Source organism: Scyliorhinus canicula, chromosome 20, assembly GCF_902713615.1.
Source record: "Scyliorhinus canicula chromosome 20, sScyCan1.1, whole genome shotgun sequence".
Taxonomy (NCBI): domain Eukaryota; kingdom Metazoa; phylum Chordata; class Chondrichthyes; order Carcharhiniformes; family Scyliorhinidae; genus Scyliorhinus; species Scyliorhinus canicula.
Window position 1 is genome coordinate 43,051,759 of NC_052165.1, and position 19,307 is coordinate 43,071,065.

The 19,307-nt window shown below is 45.6% G+C and overlaps 1 protein-coding gene across 1 annotated transcript in view; it reads right to left on the reverse strand.

Annotated features, from left to right (window-relative positions):
• Positions 1 to 16,831, reverse strand: part of slc17a8 (solute carrier family 17 member 8) — a 94,564-nt gene extending 77,733 nt beyond the window's left edge. Inside the window, exons 1-3 of the mRNA XM_038781017.1 lie at positions 16,315 to 16,831; positions 4,884 to 5,139; positions 3,275 to 3,393 (exon numbers count right to left, since the gene is read on the reverse strand). Of these exons, the coding sequence (XP_038636945.1) occupies positions 3,275 to 3,393; positions 4,884 to 5,139; positions 16,315 to 16,415 (476 nt within the window). The 5' untranslated portion in view covers positions 16,416 to 16,831. The remainder of the gene's footprint in view (positions 1 to 3,274; positions 3,394 to 4,883; positions 5,140 to 16,314) is intronic.
• Positions 16,832 to 19,307: the final 2,476 nt, after the last annotated feature.

The window sequence follows — 19,307 nt, forward strand, 5'->3', positions numbered from 1 at the left end:
CCTGAGGCGGGGAAGATGGCACGCCCACGGGGCGCACGTGACGGCCTGCGTTAAAGATGGTGGCACCCACTGGCCACATGAGGCCTGATGGCGGTGCCCATGGGCCACACGTGTTCTGAGGGTCGCACATGGGGCGGTGCAGGAACAATGGGTCTGGTTACAGCGGCGATCGAGCGAGCCTGGCACACAGCATCGAAATGTCCTTTCTTCCAGCAGGCCTTGCAGAGTGCGCTCTGCGCCAGGCAGCGCTGCCAGGGGTGCTTTGTCTGTCTGCAGAAGTAGCACCTGGGTCCCCCGGGGTTGGCAGGCTGCCGCGCGGCGCAGGCTTGGGGTTGGCTGCGGGCGGTTGCCGGTGGGGTCCACTATAGGGTGTTCGCTAGCGGGGTCCATGATGTCCGGGGGGGGGCATGCGGGAGCGTACGTTTGTACATTACGGGAGGCAACCGTTAGTGAGATCGCGAGTTTCTTGGTCGCCGCGAGGTCGAGGGTAGCCCCTTCTAAGAGGCGCTCCGGACGTACGCCGATCCTTTGCCCGTAACAAAAACGTCCCTGATTAGGAGTTTGGAATGTTCAACGGCCGAAACGGCCTGGCAATCGCAGTCCGTTGCCAGGGCGCGCAGGGCATGCCAGAAATCTTCCACAGACTCACCGGGGAGTTGATGCCGTGTGGACAGGAGGTGCCTAGCGTAGAGTTTGTTGGTCTGCTGGGTGTAGTTCTCTTTCAGAAGCGCCATGGCCTCAGCATAGGTGGGCACGTCCCGGATGAAGGGAAAGATATCGGAGCTCAGCCGTGTTTACAGGACCTGGAGTTTCTGTGCCTCTGAGGGTGGTTCTGTCGCAGATCCGATGTAGGCTTCAAAGCAAACTAGCCAGTGGGCGAAGGCCGACTTGGCGTTGTCTGCTTGAGGGTGCAGCTGCAGACGATCTGGCTTGATGCGGAGATCCATCGTTGTAAAATCTCTGCTTAATAAATTGATGCACTATCAATTACGACGAGACGAGAGTAGAGTGTAATCGAGGCTTTATTCAGCAGTGATGTGTAGCCTCCTGCAGCTGCTGCCGAAATGGCTGCAGTTCGGTGAGCACACACATTTATACTCTGCCTACTGGGCGGAGCCAGCAGACAGGGATCTACCCCCGTACCTGTAGTACAGGAGCCTTACCGTATTACATCTCGTATGTGATATATACAACAGTGGTGACTACCACAAACAGCTACATGTGACAGCCCTCGCAGGATGTTCATTACGTGCTGATAAATAGCACAGGCGGAGGACACTCCAAAAGGCAGCCGCATATCCTCATACAGGCCCCGGTCTATATTGATGGTTACAGGAGGCAGGATTCAACTAGAGCTGCAAATAGGCGTGGCGATAAATTGTTTAGAGGTTCCCCGCCCCCTTAACGGAGGAGATCGTATTCTGCAAAGGCCACGGGGACGTTAATTGTTCCCACCCTGTAGGCTACTAGTGGGTTATAACAGAAGTGTACTATTATAGTTCAAAAAGTTCCAACCTGCTGTCCAGTACCACTCTGCTTGATTCTAATTCATAATGGGCTATTAAGCACAACCGTCCCAAAATCTTAACCATTATTTTGAACAGAATTGAACTTTCCCACTGACCTGACCAACATTTCTGCCTTGAAATACCATCATAAAACAATTTAATGGCTCACATTCATCCAGTTGTCATTTGGAGGACTATGTTGGTGTTAACCTACGTAACATTCTGGTATTTTTAATTCATTGCATGTGAAATACTTCATGATGTTTCTGAGTGATGCGATTTAATTTCATTGGGTAAAATGATGGTAAAAGTTGCCACCATGACATTTTCCAGTAGGGGAGCACACATTGCAAATCCACACACTCCCAGTCCATAGTTTCCTGATCCACTGTTATGTGCCAAGTCCATACCAAAAGAACACAGTCAAAAATGCAACCAATTGAGTCTAGCACTCTAGTATAATGCTGAGGGATTCCTGCACTGTCAGAGCTACCTGACGGAATCCCCCCCCCCCCTCCCCCCGCCCCCCGCATAGTGTTTTCATACAGTTTGCCATTGGCTGCCGACAGCATCTTCCGGTCCTACTGATGTTTAGGGAATTTTGTGTGCCTCACCCCTCTCACCGTGGCAAAACTCGCCGCAGAGGATGACCTTTGGCGGGGCTGCATGATCCCGCCGGTGGGAATGGCCATAAAAGTCCACCCATGGGCGGACTCCTACGGCCCAATCGTAGCAGGAGCGGGACCATAACATGCAGCGAGTCATTCAAAAGTCCATTGACCTGGACATGACCGGAAAACCCCACCAATGTCCGGTAGGAGGAATCATACAATCCCGTCCACTGTCTTAAGGATGAGACATTAGAAACAGACCCCATCTGTCCTTTCAGGTGGATGTTAAAGATCCCATGGCACTGTTTTGAAGATGAACGGTGGAATTCTCCCTGGTGTCCTTTCCAATGTTTGTCCAACATCACTAAAACAGATAATCTGGTCATTATCACAATGCTAACGGTTGGAGGTTGCTGTGTGCATTTTGGCAGCTGGGTTTCCTACATTCCAACAACTTTGACACTTCCAAAGTATGTTCCTGGTGGTTAACGTCTTGGGTCATCCTGAGGTCAATTTCTGCATCGGATTAATGTCAATCTTTTTTCTTGCTTTAATTATCCATGTGCTAGAAATCACTGAAACATTGATAACATCGAGTTGTTTTCAGCCCAGCTTCAACCACCCATTGAGATACAATTAGAGAACATTACTGCACAGAAGGCGGCCGTTCAGCCCCATGTGGGTTGCCAGATTTTTGAAAGAGTAATCCAATTAATCCCACTCATTGAGTTTCACAAACTAACTGTTTAGGACTGAAATTAAAAGAAATTTCTCCACTCAAAGGGCTGTGAATCGTTGAAATTCTTTACCACATGGGGATGTGGATGCTCCATTATTTAGGATATTCAAGCCTGAGATCGATGGATTTTGGATACCAGGGGCAGGATTTTCTGGCCTAGACAAGATGGGTTCCCTTTTGACAGTGCACAAGTGTTCAAATATCTGTTGACTTTGGTGGGACCAGAAGATGCTGCCAATGAGAAGGGCTGGAAATCCTGCTCCAAGAAAATCAAAGGATACGGGAACAGGACGGGGAAGTGCAGCCGAGGTAGGTGGTCAGTATCAGATCTTAAAGAATGGCAGAGCAGGATTGAAGGGCTGAATGGCCTCCTCCATCTTCTATTTCTTACGTTCTAATGTTCTTAGCGTTCTTACCTGTTTGCAGCAAACTTGTTGGAGATAAATCCCCCTGGGATTTGAGTTACAATATAGCCCCAGAAAAAGGACCCATGAATCAACCCTACAGTCTCAGGGTTCCAGTTGAATTGAGGTTTCTGGGGAGAAAAAGAGAAAGGGACAGAACTACTGTGGCTCTTGTCATATCTGCTCACAATGTTATTATGTTTAATGAGATCTTTGTTTGAAGCACTGTTATTGATATAATGTACAGCATTACCAAAGAGCTTCATCTACACATCAAACAGCTGCTCGCTCACCCACAACTCCAGTTAAAACACAGCAACTCCCAACAGGCAGCCTTTAGTTCCTATAGCATTTCAGCAAATCTTATTAAAGCTAAAGTAAATGAATTAAAGATTCAGTGAAATTGAGAGTCACTGCCCAATCCCCGCTCTTGCGTTGTATTTTTTACAAACACACACTTGCACACTTAGATACACAAATGATTGGGATACTCGGGGTTTTTCATTAACTCCTCTCACGGGCTGCCAACTTGCAATGAGATTATTGCCTTTTTTCATATTTGGCAGATGACAGAGTCAACTTTTTGAAATCTCTATTACATTGCACAAATTAGATTGTGTGAATCACTTCCTACACATGTTACATTCAAAATGAGTTCAGATTTCCTCCAGGAACAGCCTGTCAGAGACGCATAATACATTTTGTTGTCCATTATGGGGATGTGGGCGTCACTGGCAAAGCTAACATTTAGCACCCATCCCAATTTGCCCTTGAGAAAGGGTAGTGAGCTGCTGCAGTCTGTGGTGGAGGCACATCCCCAATGCTGTTAGGAAGGGAGTTAGGAAGAGGAGACGGTGACATAGTGGTAATTGTCACTTGCCTAGTAATCCAGAGGTGTGAGAAAATGGGGGAGGAAATAAAACTTCACCCCGCCACTTTATGTCCCTCCACTTTTCCTACCCACTTTGAGAGGTTGGGTGCTACTTCTATTCAGCCACCCTCACTACATCTTATTTTGTGGCAGCACATTTGGTGCAAATTTGTGGGTTCTCTTATATGACCCCAGGAAAGTTGACAGGGGCATTACACAGATGGCAAAGCATTTACAGCATGGAACCAGGCTACTTGCCCCAGCTGGACTACGCCAATATTGACCCTTCATGCAGGTTTCCCCAACATTATGTAATCTCACTCTCATTTGCTTCTCCCTTATGTGTTTATCCAACTTCCTCCAAAATGTGTCTATGATGATGGGAGCCACTGGAATCTCAGTCATGCTGAGAGAAGAATTTGGTTCTATTGTGGGGCCCAGATTGGGGTCGAACAGTGAACGACTCTTTGACCTCTGTGACCCGTACAACTTCTTGCTCTTCACTCAGGAGTTGTTCGTCAGTGAAATATGGAACAGGCAGCAAAGCAGCTGGTTTAATGACACCTCGAGTTTTCAACTGACTTCATTTTGGGGTCACATTGGCGCCAATTGAAGTTAATGCTCTTTTACATGAGAATACGGCTAAATGTTACACCCAGAAAACAATGCATTATGCATTCCCTATTTTTTCTGCCCTTCTCTCTTTGTTGGATGACCATCTGTAAGTTCACTCGTGTGAAAGACACCTACCTCAATCTCTGCCTTGCCATTCACATAGACGGTGTTGTTGTTGACCATTTCAACTATTGCCACGCCCAAGTTGCACCTGATGCCGAAGGAGATGCAGAATCCAAGTCCACTCATGATGGCAATCATGTAACGCTTGGGCATCCCAAAGCAGTGACAATCACATAATGGCTGCTTCAATACTGCCGTCTTCACCGGCTGACCATCTTCATTCAACTCAATTTCCTCCTCCTCCTCCGTGTTTGTGCCATCCACAGCTCTGTGGGGGGGTTTGCGGGTGGGGGGGGGGGGGGGGGGGGGGGGTGACAGCAATCGTAAAGGATCAAAGAGCAAATCATGGAAAGTTTGACATTGTCACAATTAGAACCAGGCATAAAATCAAGGTCATTCTGTGTATGAAGCAATGAGACACAATTTGCAAAGGAAATTTGCATTTGTATCCACAGCTTGCTTAAGCTGGTCATTCCATTCATTCTAATTCAATTAATCATTTAGCAGTCCAATAGGATATGGGATACAGTCCTTAGGATGTGACTTTGGAAACTGTGATGACACAGGAACCTAAAGTAGGCTTATAACAAGTGCTGCAGAGTTTCCGAGACAATGTAAGGGAGATTTATTGGCCACTGCTGTTCCTTGACAAATATATCATTTACACTAGATCCGACCGCAACCATTTCAGTACAGTCAGGTTAATGGCTGCATTGGAAAAGCTCAGAGTGAGATTTTGCAAGAACGCTTGAAGCGATGGTAGGCGAACGGTGATGGTTGGAAATAATCTCTATCATTGTCTATAGAAAGAATAGAAAAACAGAAAATAGTATACTATTTACATGGAGAGAGTTTGCAGAACCCAGTGGTTACAGCAGAACCTGAGTATTCTGTTACATGAATCACAAAACGTTAGTCTGCAGGTACAGCAAAATGATTAGGAAGGCAAATGGAATGTTGGTGTTCATTGCTAAGGGAATGGAATATATGTAGGAAGGGTTTACTGCAGCTGTACAGGGACTTGGTGAGACCACATCTGGAATACTGTGTCCAGTTTTGGACTCTTTTTTGAAAATTAGTATAATTGCATTAGAAGCAGTTCAGGTAGGTCCGCTCGACTCATTCCTGGGAGGAGAAGCTTATCTTATGAGGAAAGATTGAATATGCTGTAAGAGTAAGACTAAGGTAAGAGTAGGGCCAGTCAAGAACAGTAGTGGGAAGTTGTGCGTAGAGTCCGAGGAGATAGGAGAGGTGCTAAATGAGTATTTTTCGTCAGTATTCACACAGGAAAAAGACAAAGTTGTCGAGGAGAATACTGAGATACAGGCTACTGGACTAGAAGGGCTTAAGGTTCATAAGGAGGAGGTGTTAGCAATTCTGGAAAGTGTGAAAATAGATAAGTCCTCTGGACCAGATGGGATTTATCCTAGGATTCTCTGGGGAGCTAGGGAGGAGATTGCTGAGCCTTTGGCTTTGATCTTTAAGTCATCTTTGTCTACAGGAATAGTGCCAGAGGACTGGAGGATAGCAAATGTTGTCCCCTTGTACAAGAAGGGGAGTAGAGATAACCCCGGTAACTATAGACCAGTGAGCCTTACTTCTGTTGTGGGAAAAGTCTTGGAAAGGTTTATAAGAGATAGGATGTATAATCATCTGGAAAGGAATAATTTGATTAGAGATAGTCAACATGGTTGTGTGAAGGGTAGGTCGTGCCTCACAAACCTCATTGAGTTCTTCGAGAAGGTGACCAAACAGGTGGATGAGGGTAAAGCAGTTGATGTGGTGTATATGGATTTCAGTAACGCGTTTGATAAGGTTCCCCATGGTAGGCTATTGCAGAAAATACAGAGGCATGGGATTCAGAGTGATTTAGCAGTTTGGATCAGAAATTGGCTAGCTGATAGAAGACAAAGAGTGGTGGTAGATGGGAAATGCTCTGACTGGTGTCCAGTTACTAGTGGTGTGCCACAAGGATCTGTTTTGGGGCCGTTGCGGTTTGTCATTTTTATAAATGACCTGGAGGTGGGCGTAGAAGGATGGGTGAGTAAATTTGCAGATGACACTAAAGTCGGTGGAGTTGTGGACAGTGCAGAAGGATGTTACAAGTTACAGAGGGACATAGATAAGCTGCAGAGCTGGGCTGACAGGTGGCAAATGGAGTTTAATGCAGAAAAGTGTGAGGTGATTCATTTTGGAAGGAATAACAGGAAGGCAGAGTACTGGGCTAATGGTAAGATTCTTGGTAGTGTGGACGAGCAGAGAGATCTCGGTGTCCATGTCCAGAGATCCCTGAAAGTTGCCACCCAGGTTGAGAGGGTTGTTAAGAAGGCATACGGTGTGTTAGCTTTTATTGGTAGAGGAATTGAGTTTCGGAGCCATGAGGTCATGTTGCAGTTGTACAAAACTCTGGTGCGGCCGCATTTGGAGTATTGTGTGCAGTTCTGGTTGCCACATTATAGGAAGGATGTGGAAGCATTGGAAAGGGTACAGAGGAGATTTACACGAATGTTGCCTGGTATGGAGGGAAGATCATATGAGGAAAGGCTGAAGGACTTGAGGCTGTTTTCGTTAGAGAGAAGAAGGTTAAGAGGGGACTTAATTGAGGCATACAAGATGATCAGAGGATTAGATAGGGTGGACATCGAGAGCCTTTTTCCTTGGATGGTGATGTCCAGCACGAGGGGACATAGCTTTAAATTGAGGGGAGATAGATATAGGACAGATGTCAGAGGTAGGTTCTTTACTCAGAGTAGTAAGGGCGTGGAATGCCCTGCCTGCAACAGTAGTGGACTCGCCAACACTAAACGCATTCAAATGGTCATTGGATAGGCATATGGACGATAAGGGAATAGTGTAGAGGGACTTTAGAAGGGTATCACAGGACGGTGCAACATCGTGGGCCGAAGGGCCTGTACTGCGCTGTAATGTTCTATGTTCTATGCTGAGCCTGGACCAATTGGTGTTTAAAATAATGAAAGATGATCTTATTGAAACATATACGGTCCTGAGGGGACTGGATAGGGTAAATATCAGGAGGATGTTTCCTCTAGGCCAGAGCCAGGGGGATCAGTTTAAGAATAAGAAGTGTCCCTTTCAAGACAAAGGTGAGAAGAATATTGGGGCCTATGGGTTGTTAGTCTGTGTGATTGCCTTCCCCAGAGAGCAGTGGAGGCTGCATCATTGAATTTATTCAAGGAAACGTTAGACAGATTTTTGATTGACGATGGAGTCAATGGTTAAGGGGGTTAGACAGATAAGTAGAGTTGAGCCCACAACCAAATCAGCCATGATCTTATGAAATGGCTGAACAAGCTCAAAGGGTCAAATAGCCTACTCCTGCTCCAAGTTCCATATTCCTATAGAACATAGAACAGTACAGCACAGAACAGGCCCTTCGGCCCTCGATGTTGTGCCGAGCAATGATCACCCTACTCAAACCCACGTATCCACCCTATACCCGTAACCCAACAACCCCCCGCCCCCCCCCGCCCTTAACCTTACTTTTAGGACACTACGGGCAATTTAGCATGGCCAATCCACCTAACCCGCACATCTTTGGACTGTGGGAGGAAACCGGAGCACCCGGAGGAAACCCACGCACACACGGGAGGACGTGCAGACTCCGCACAGACAGTGACCCAGCCGGGAACTGAACCTGGGACCCTGGAGCTGTGAAGCATTTATGCTAACCACCATGCTACCGTGCTATCCTATGTTTCTCTCAGAATCTATTTCTGCCTCCAGCTTCCCGATCTATCTTTTGTCTGGATCTCCAAAACTATCTCTACCAATCTCCATCTATTTCTCTCTACCCAAGTCTATTCATCACTCTATCTAAAATTCTATCAGTATCCATTTTGAATTCCCTGTCCGAAACCATTCCTACTTCTAGTTCCTTCATCACTCTATCTAAAATTCTACCAGTATCCATTTCTAACTCTGTCTGAAACTATTCTGACTTCTAGTTCCTTCCAGAGATGACTTATTGCTCTTCACTAAGCAACATCAGATCAGAAAGCTCTTTGATTATATCAACTGAAGCATCATGAGGTAATATAGAAAAGTACAAGCAAGCACAGAGTAAGTAAACACTGTACAGCCTAATGTTGAGATATAGATCAGCCATAATCTCAAAGAAGTGAGGTGCAGACTGATGCCCTCCTGCTCCTCAGTCTGTTTCTTCCAAAGGAGATTTGGAATCTTTCCTCTAAAAAAAACTTTGTATGACCACCTGAGGGAATGCTCCCAAGATTTCTCTTAGGATATATTTAAAACCCAGGAATGCTAATCTCATCTCCCAATAGTGTCCTATATCTCAGAGGTTTGCTGGAACAATATCCGTGAGTTTTCAGTTTGCACCATTGGCGAGAGAGATCCCAAAGCTACCAACGCATGTTTGGAAAACCCTCAGTGCTGTTGTTAGCGTTGTTGCAATCTTACACGGAAACTGACACTGGAGAGAACCAACAAGGCTCCAGAAAGAAGCTCTGTTCAGGATGTTCCATGAAGTACAGTTTCCCAGCAGGTGTACAACATGGTCCAGGAAATCCTTTGGAACTCCTCAGTGCATTTCACACTAGCTGTTAATATTTGGATTGTTAGTGGGAAGATACTCCGTGCAGTATCTTTCTATGATTCTATGATTCACTCTGTTCCTCCACTCAGTTTTCCCACCAGCTGTCTTTAGGAGGTTTGCAATGATAACAGAGATGAAAATTATGGGGAACTTCATCTACCTTATCGTAGGTTGGGATAAGGCCACATTTCAGCAGAAAACAGGAGCAACTCCTTAGAATTCATCCAAGACAGTTTTCTTAATCAATATCTGGGTTGATTGGTTGAGTGCAAGTTGTTGAGAAACAATTCAGGTGATGTAGGAGCTTTTGAAAGGATAAGTACTGAACCGGGTTAATTTGCAGGGCTGTGGACCAAAACTGGGGTGTGAGACAAAATTGGACAGCTCTTTCAAGGAGCGAGCATAAGCAGGGAAGGCTGAATAGCCTCCTTCTGTGCCATAAGGTTCCGATTTAATGCTGCAATTACTGAACTGTAAAGCCCTTCTGGATGGCCCCGAAATTAGGAGTGGCCGAGCAGGCTATTCAATTCAAGGGCAATTAGGGATGGGCAACAAATGCTGACATAGTCAATGTCCTCCACATTCCCTCAATGAATAAAAAAAAATGTACAAAATTGTACCCTGGATATTGTATAGTCACCAGAACAGGCAGACAAGACCGCCCTTTAACACCTCAACTGAAAGCTGTTGGTGCGGTCTAATGGAAAGGTTTCAAAGAGTGCTATTCAACTAATTGGGAACAAAGTCCCATAGCAAACCCATTTAGCTGCATGTTTCCCGGCACTATTCAACATGGCTATTCAACGCGACTTGTGTTGTATAAGGGGCCTCAGTGGGAATGTGCGGCCAAGGATTTTTAAATGCCATCTCGATCTCTTGGCAGTGCCAACCTGGCAATGCCCATGCTAGATGGCAGTGCCACCTGGACACCTTGGCAGCCCTAGGCTGACACTGCCAGGGTGCCAAGCTGGCACCAACAGCACCGGACACTATCCTGCCCAAAGGGCATGCAGTTCAGGGCCTCCAATCCCCTGGAGTGTCGTTCCATCTGGTCCACGCTTGTGGGGACCAGTGCTGAACGGCACACACCCAAGGTCTCTGATCGAAGGGGATGAATCCCAAAGCCTCAGGTACCTCAGTTCTCTGCACATTAGAGTGAAGCTAGCTGTCTCACTCTAATGTGCTGATTTGCCAAAAAGTGATCCCACCCACAATGGGTGGGATTTAAATTGCATTGTCTCACGAGATTGCGTAGGATCTCGCCAGGTGTTGCAAGCTGGGTAGATCGCGGGAGCAGGGTTTACCAGCTTTTATTGGCCCTGCTGTGCTGGGGCAAGATGCTTTTCGGATGGAGCATGGCCGTTGGATCACGCCCTTAGTATCATTTATGGCGGATTTTGCTGGGAGTTTTTCCCCGGCTCTGTCGCCGAGTTCCCCACTGCTATCTAACCAAACGTAGTCATCTTTTGGGGGAGTTTCTCTCCGGGCTAATCCATAGAATTATTTTCGTCACTGGGGAGCTGATTCACTGGCCAGACTGGCTCCTCAGAGATTGGGCCATCATTTTGAAAGGGTGTCCCGATCTCTAATTGGACTTGTGGGTCGCCCATACTGCCCACCCATGGGCAGTGCTGCCCCCACACACATGAGCATTACCCCACTGCCCCCAAGTTTTAATATCCCTCTATGGGGTCGCTGAGGGCCCTCCGTTTTCAGGCCTTCCTGTGCCCCCTTTCAGTAGCTCCCCATTTCCAGGAACCCCACCCTTCACCCCTCCAATTGTCCAGAGTCCCCTTCATACCTGCCCTACACCCCCCTCAACCTTCATACTCCCCCTCCACCCTCCTTGCATGGCCATGGACCCCCCTCAGGCCCTGACCTTTGGCTGTGCCAGCCTCGCACCCGGACACTCTGGCACTGCCACTCTGATACCCTGGCAATGCTCCTGCTGACTTTGCAGTGCCATCCGAACACATTGGCAACACCAGGGTGGCAGTGTCATGGTGCCAGATTGGCAGTGCCAAGGTGCCAGATCAAAGGGAAGTGCCAGGGGGCCACGCTGCCCTGTCTCTGACCATCCAGGTTCCTCCGATGGCCCAGGAGACCATCCACTTGGGCCACATTTGTGTGGACCCGAGTAGGCAGGTAGATGCCAGCCCAGATATATCCTGGGTCAGCATGCCCAAGTGGGTTTTAATCCTACTCAGGCATGCGAGGCTTGGTTTCACCAATTGTTGGCGGGATCCTGATCACGACGCCTCAGAAGAACTGGGTAGATATCGTGAGGCACCCTGGCTGTCAGGAAGCCAACGGGAGACCTCTCCTGGCATCTACCGACCGTGTTGCACTCCCGTTTGCGGGCAACATAGCTGGTAGATCAAGCCTGATATCTAAGACACTGCAGCACTCCCTCAGGACCAGACTCAAGTGTCAGCCTAAATTGTCTGCTTTGCTGTGGTATATATAGCAATTCAGAGATATAAAAACAAGGAAACATTTCAAAAAGTTAGTCCAACTTGTGTTTATCCTTCACATGTGTAGCATCATAATCCCATGTGCAATTTAATCCAATACCACTTCATTCCTCTTGCATTAAATCATTTATTCTTAAATGTTGGCATGGACATTGCTTCAATATCTAACTCAATCATGGAGGCCATGAATTCGACAGCCACAGAACCTGGAGTGAAAATGTTTCTTCTGCTCTCTTTCCTAAATTGTTTACATTCAGTTTTACCCTTTGCAACCTCCACCATTGGTAGGGAAAGGAGGCCGGTCCTGGGGTGGGGGGGGTGTCAGTTAGCTGGGCACCAATCTGATCCAGACCTGCAGCCCAGCTAACTGACACCTCCCCCCTCTTTCCCCCCCCCCCCCCCCCAAGGAGTCCACGTTGCTGTGGTAACATATCCCCTTTACAAGCATATTGCAGTCCTGGCATTTGTGTCTTGATGGGTGAGGCTCCAGTTTATTTGGATCACCTGGATGAATGGGAATCTCTCTCACTCTTACTGCCTGATATTGCTGCATGTTGGAGCTCCGGTGGCAGCTATGAGGTGAACAGTCACATAAGCGGTGGCTCCCCCCTGGGGATTTGGTTTTTTTGGCCCTTCCTGCCTAGATACCAGGTGTTTTGATGAAGAAATAGGAGCAGTATGTTGGAATAAGCTCCACTCTTTCAAGTGATGTCTGGTGGATATAACACAAGGGAGATGTCAGGCAAGGGATCCTCCTCAGATTCAGAAGGTCCTCGAGCCTCTTGTGACGAGAAAATGGCTTGGGCCTCTGTGGCGTTGTTGCCCCCTTTGTGGACGACCGAGAAGTTGGTAGACTTCTTAACAGGTGAATTTTAGAAGCAGTGGCAGGCGGTTGCTGAGGATCTGCCAAAGGTGATTGAGGGGTCCTCGGCACCTACTCAGGTATCCTTTACAATTTGGAACAGCGGATAGAGGTATGGGGTAATGATCAAAACATTTGGCCTATTGAGTTTGCATAGGATCTAATGAAGTGTAAACCAAATTTGACTCACACCTTATCCCAACCTTTTCCCTACAGTCCCATATTGTTTATCTCCTTCAAGCATTTATCCAATTCCCTTTTGAAACTTGCTGTTGAATCTGTATCCACCATCCTATCATTAGATTGGATTTGTTGGATTGGATTTGTTTATTGTCACGTATACTGAGGTACAGTGAAAAATATTTTTCTGCGAGCAGCTCAAACAGATCATTTAGTACATGAAAATAATATAAAAGAAAAATAAAATACATAATAAGGCAACACAAGGTACACAATGTAAATACATAGACACCGGCATCGGGTGAAGCATGCAGGATTGTAGTATTCCTTGTGTTACCTCAAGTTGTTTTGTTAATCACTATAAATCTCTATCTTCTGCTTATGACCCTTCAGTCATCCAAAGCAATTTATTCTTATTTACTCTGTCAAAACCCTTCACGACGGAAACACTTCTATCATAACTCCTCTTAACCTTCTCTGTTCCAAGGAGAACAATCCCAATTTGCCCAGTCTATCCATATAGCTGTAATCCTTCATCCCTGGAATAATTCCAGTGAATCTCTCCTAACTCTCTCCAAATCTTTCAGTCCTTCCGAACATGTGGTGTCCACAATGGGACACAATCTGTTATTTCAGTATTTTGGGACCAAATTAGTATTTTGTGTTAAGTTCAGCATAATCTCCTTGCCTTTGAATAGGGCTCCAGGACTCTGGGAGAACTTATCTGCTCTTTTTCAAAATTGTGTCAGGGGATCTTTTACATCCACCTGATAGGACAGCTAGGGTCTCCGTTTAATGTCTTAGCCTAAAAAAGGGCCTCTAAGGGCAGCACGGTGGCCTAGTGGCTAGCACAACCGCCTCACGGCGCTGAGGTCCCAGGTTCAATCCCAGCTCTGGGTCACTGTCCGTGTGGAGTTTGCGCATTCTCCCCGTGTCTGCGTGGGTTTCGCCCCCACAACCCGAAAATGTGCAGAGTAAGTGGATTGGCCACGCTAAATTGCCCCTTAATTGGAAAAAATAATTGGGTAATCTAAAAAATATTTTTAAAAAAGGGCCTCTAACAATGCAGCACTCCCTCAATACTGCCACTGGGAGGTAAACCTGGCTGGAGTGGGGCTGTTGACTCAGAAACCAGACTGGTAAACACTGATCCACTGCTGACACCTTATCCAGCTATGAATTATCAATAATATAGTTAGAAGTAGGTCTCAAGAATGTAACACATTCACAGGTTTGGATACCATTGATAGAATTGCCGCAGTTTTATCTCAGCAAGTCAGTCACTTGACATATTAGTTTTTCCATAAAACATCTGTTGCTAAGAACAGCAATTTGAATTTAAATAACGCCTTGAATGTAGCAAGGCTGCCCCAAGATGTTTCAAAGGAGCGTTATCAAACACAAACATACGAATTAGGAGCACAATTAGGCCATTCAGCCCTTCGAGCCTGCTTGACCATTTGATGAGAGAAAGTATACTGCACGTGACATTCCCAGTATTAACCAAGTCTGAATCTGTTTAGTTTCTAAGATCAGGCATTTGCAGATTAGCAGTGCCACAGACAGGCACATCCAACGACGAAATCTCAGTCAAAGATTAGGGTTACAAGGAGCCTCTGCAAGGAAGTGAGAGGAGTAGAAAGCCAGAGAGGGCTGGGAGGGAATTCCAGAGCTTGGGATGCAGGCAGCTGAAGACACTGCCACCAATAGTGGAACAATTAAAATCAGCCATGCTTAAGATTTGGAGGGTGGCGGGGCTGGGCATAAATGACAGAGATAGGAAACGGGAGAAGAAGCCTTGGAACGATTTGTAAAGAAAGATAAGAATTTATTTTTAAAAATCCAGGTTGGTCTGTGAGCACAGGAAGTGATGGGTGAATAGGATTTGGTGTGAGCTGAGACATGATGGGAAGTAGTCATGGGCTAGAGGTTAATACCAACAGAGTAGGAGGAACAACAGTCGAAAATATCTAAATAACAGAACCCATTTAAAAATAAGCAATCACTTCACTTTTACGAATCGATTTGCCATTAATTCATTTAAAAACACCTGTAAGATCGCCTTACAATTGCACATTTATCTTAGTACTGCACAGTTCGCGATGCATCAGACTGCGCAGTATTTAGATAAATCAATGTGTAGAAGCAACATTTAATTTACTAACTATAAACTCTCGAGAGAGAGACTGATAGTGGACAACAATGGCAAAAAAAAACTAAGTTTCGTATCATGGCCAAGAGCAAATCCCCGGTAAATCATTGCAAATGAGGGATTCCTTTTTCTATTTATAGGCTTGCGATGCCATCTCATTATAAACGGCACTGGAAGTGCATTCCATTTATATCAATTAACAAGGCGACACCAATTGATTTGCAGTCACTGACAGCGCAAGGGAGTTTTAAGTGGAGTTGATGGCATGGTTTCTGAATGGGATTGCAATGGGTCTTTCAAACTAATCACATTAAAATCAGGGGAATGACTGCTATTGAAACCTTTCAGTTAAACAATACATTATGAACGCTGCTGCATAATAATGAACATAGTCACAATGGGATGAAAAATACTATGTGTAGCATCTTAATAATAATCATCTCGAGTAATATTACTTCTGAAACAAAAAGGGAAAATGCTTGACAATCTCAGCAGGTCTGACAGCATCTGTGGAGAGAGAAGGGAGCTAACGTTTGGAGTCTGGATGACTCTTTCATAAAGTCCTTCACAGACACTTCATTAATGCCTGTTTGTGTAGGTAGGACATACCCTGACATATAATAAAAAATATCATTCGCGCGGGATATAATCCAGCCCTTATCATCTCATTGAAGAGATCACGGTCCAACCAAACTGTTGACTTTTTTTAAATGACTTCCTTTAATTGAGAAAAATCTGAGCCAAGATAAATTGAGCGACATCAAATAATCTACATTTGACGACGTAAAAAGGTTCGGGGGCTCTGTGCAGATTAGGTTACTTAATTAGAGAGAAAGAAAAATAGCATTTGTGGGAAGGTTTTCTTTGATTTTGGTCGAGATTGCTGAACAACATGGTCTTGGACAGACATCTTTAAAAGCAAGATAGGTAAGGGTTATTAACCTGTAACATTCCTACCTTTTTGTCTCAGTGTTCTAGTTTTTTTAAATGTTGTTAAATTTATGACAAACACTCGCAATCACATTGTAACCTAGCCAAGTCTTGTCCCTGCATCATCCCCTAATCTGCCATCTCTACAATAGACACTCTACACTGTATTCTATAGCTGAGTGGAGCGACTGCTAACTCCTCTGCAGAAACTTCCAATATTAGGATACTTGTGAAAATTTTACAATATATATCTTTCTCTCCCTCTGTACCTTCGGATATGACCCAGTGAGTCTCCCACCGCGTACTTGGCTTCCTCTTTGGCCGGTTTGAAGAATGTGTCCTTCATGGTGGCAAATCCTTCGAAAGGCATCTTTGCTGGAGAGGACTTTACTCGCCTCTATCTCCTTCCCAGTTACAAGTTAGACTCTTATCAGTATCTATTACACCAGGGACACCGCTGTCCTCGCATTGTCTTCCATGGCCACTCTGAGAGGACGCTGCTGCGGGAGATAGTTTGTTCTGAGGTGAGGTGTTTTGTTTTAGTCCCTCTCCACCTGGCTCGCTCTCTGTCTCTCTCTCTCTCTGCTTCCAACCAGTTGCTGCGAAAGTTGCGAGGCAGAACCCCAGGACTCTCTGGCGATCTAGAGAAGACACCAAGTGCAGGTTTTGCCATCCATGACACACTCCCTGCTGCTCCTTGGAGGCGTGTTCCTGTTCTCGAACAGAGAATAGATTTCCACCGCCCACTCCCTCCCACCAAAATATCAAAGAGTCGGTGACATTGCAACCATCACTCACAATCCGGCATTCACTTGAGCTGCGGGCAGTTCTCGCTACCTGGTCACCTCCCCTTCAAATGGTTCACAAACCTCTGTCACAACGCAAGAGGCAGTGCATGGAGAGAGAGAGAGAGAGAGGAGGGAGAATTAGTTTATTAAAAATTGACAGCTTCAGTCTGAATGACGCAGACTGTAGTCCAATGCTAGCAACCCTGGCCTTATTGCAACTGTTAACTGATAGTGAGGATAGAAGCTCATTGTTCAGAACTCTGCACCCCGTTAGATAGAAGATGCATGAATCTTTTGGAACTTAGAACACCTCATCCTGTAGCTTCCCTCAGCAATTATTCATTCCACTCCTTTTATTTATGCAACATTTATTTTCAGAACCAACGCAGCCTCTGATGAAGATTCATTTACATACATTACATTATTAATATCTTCCATTCTTTGGAAAAACGTGTGAAACAAAAGGTTTCTCAGCGAATGGGAAATAAGGCGAAGTCTTATTTCCGAGCCTGTATTTAATATTTAAGGCAGTCAGCAATCCATTGGAATTCAAACACAGCTGGTGAATTTAACAATGCTAGCATTATTTGATTTTTCTGAGTGATTGTTGCAAGATACACTTAAGTTAAGGAAAGGAAATGCAAATTAAATCGAGGATTTTCGCTGTCTCTTTCCTGAGATCTAACCTGACATTTTTTCGGAGTGCATATTCCAAAGAAACCTTACATTTCTATAGTGCCTTTCCAATTACCAAACATCCCAAACTCCCTCACAGGAGAATAACCTAGCATCAAGTTCCAAAAGGAGATATTAGTTCAGGTGACCAAAAGCTTGGTCAAAGAGGACAGGTTTTAAAGACTGTCTTTAAAGGGGATGGGCTTAGGGAGTGAATTGCAGAGTTGAGGGACTGGACAGTTGAAGAGGCCACCACCAGTGGTTGTGTGATTCAAATCAGTGATGGGCAAGAGCCTAGAATTAGATGAGCTCCGGGGCACAGTGGTTAGCATGGCTGACTGGCAGCATTAGGGACCCGGGTTCAATTCTGGTCTGTGCGGAGTTTGCACGTTCTCCCCGTGTCTACGTGGGTTTCCTCCATGTGCTCCGTTTTCTTCCCATGATTCAAAGATGTGCAGGTTAGGTGGGGTTACAGGGTTATGGGGATATGACAGGAGAGTGGGCCGAGGTGGAGTGCTCTTTTGGAAGGTCCATGCAAACCTGATGGGCTGAATGGTGTACTGCACTTTCAGGATTCTATGATCTGGGTAGGTTGTGCAGCTGCAGGTAATGCGACATGGAGGGGTGGGCTTTACAAAATAGTGAATAATTCTGTCAATTTTTCCCATACAATATAACCAACACAATCCTGTACCCATGAAATGGTATCACGTGTTAGTAAAAGGTAATACTGAAGATTAACACAGTAATTAAACTGTTCATTTCTGATTTTCACACCCAGCTTCTGATGGTTATTTTTGTCCAGTTTGGTCCAATCTGTCTCCTGCTCTTCTTTGCTGCCCCCTTGTGGTCCATAAGGTACCTTACACCAGGAGCTTTTAAACTTATCTGACCCTGTAATGAATCGATCTTTGGCAGGATATACAGGTAACTCCTTCAGCTTCCGCAATGCTGCTCCCAATAGCTGTTGCAAGGCTGGATATCTGGCAAACAGTTTAACAGGAAGATGCTGTGTAGGGGGTCAAGAGAGGTGATGGAGAAGAGGTGGGGTGGTTTTGAAGTTGTTTTTTAATATTAGAGTTTTATAATTTTTTTCAAGTAATGCAGCAGAATTTTCAAGAGCTAATGGTACAGTACAGAACAAATTTTCTGCAAATGTTGGAACAAGCAAGGCAGGAAACATTCAGAACTGCGGTGCTTTAAGAACTAATGCCTCCAATGGAAGAGAATCCCGCTGAGGATTTCTGCTGAGCCCAAACAATTTTTTTCAATTTAATGTTTTAAAATAAATTTAGAGTACCCAGTTCATTCTTTCCAATTAAGGGGCAATTTAGCGTGGCAAATCCACCTCCCCTGCACATCTTTGGGTTGTGGGGTGATACCCACGCAGACATGGGGAGAATGTGCACACTCCACACCGATAGTGACCTGGGGCTGGGATTCTCAGTGCCGCACTCCCAGTGCTAACCACTGTGCCACCATGCTGCCCCAGGAGCCTGAACAATTAATGAGCAAGTTTTATTTTTGTTTTCATAAATTTAGAGTACCCAATTATTTTTTTCCAAATTAAGGGGCAATTTAGCATGTAAAATCTACCTAACCCACACATCTTTGGGTTGTGGGGCGAAACCCACGCAGACATGGGGAGAATATGCAAACTCCACACGGACAGTGACCCAGGGCTGGGATTCAAACCCGGGTCCTCAGCGCCGTTGTCCCAGTGCTAACCACTGCGCTACGTGCCGCCCATGAGCAAGTTTTATGATAACCTGTATAAATCATAGTCATTGAATCATACA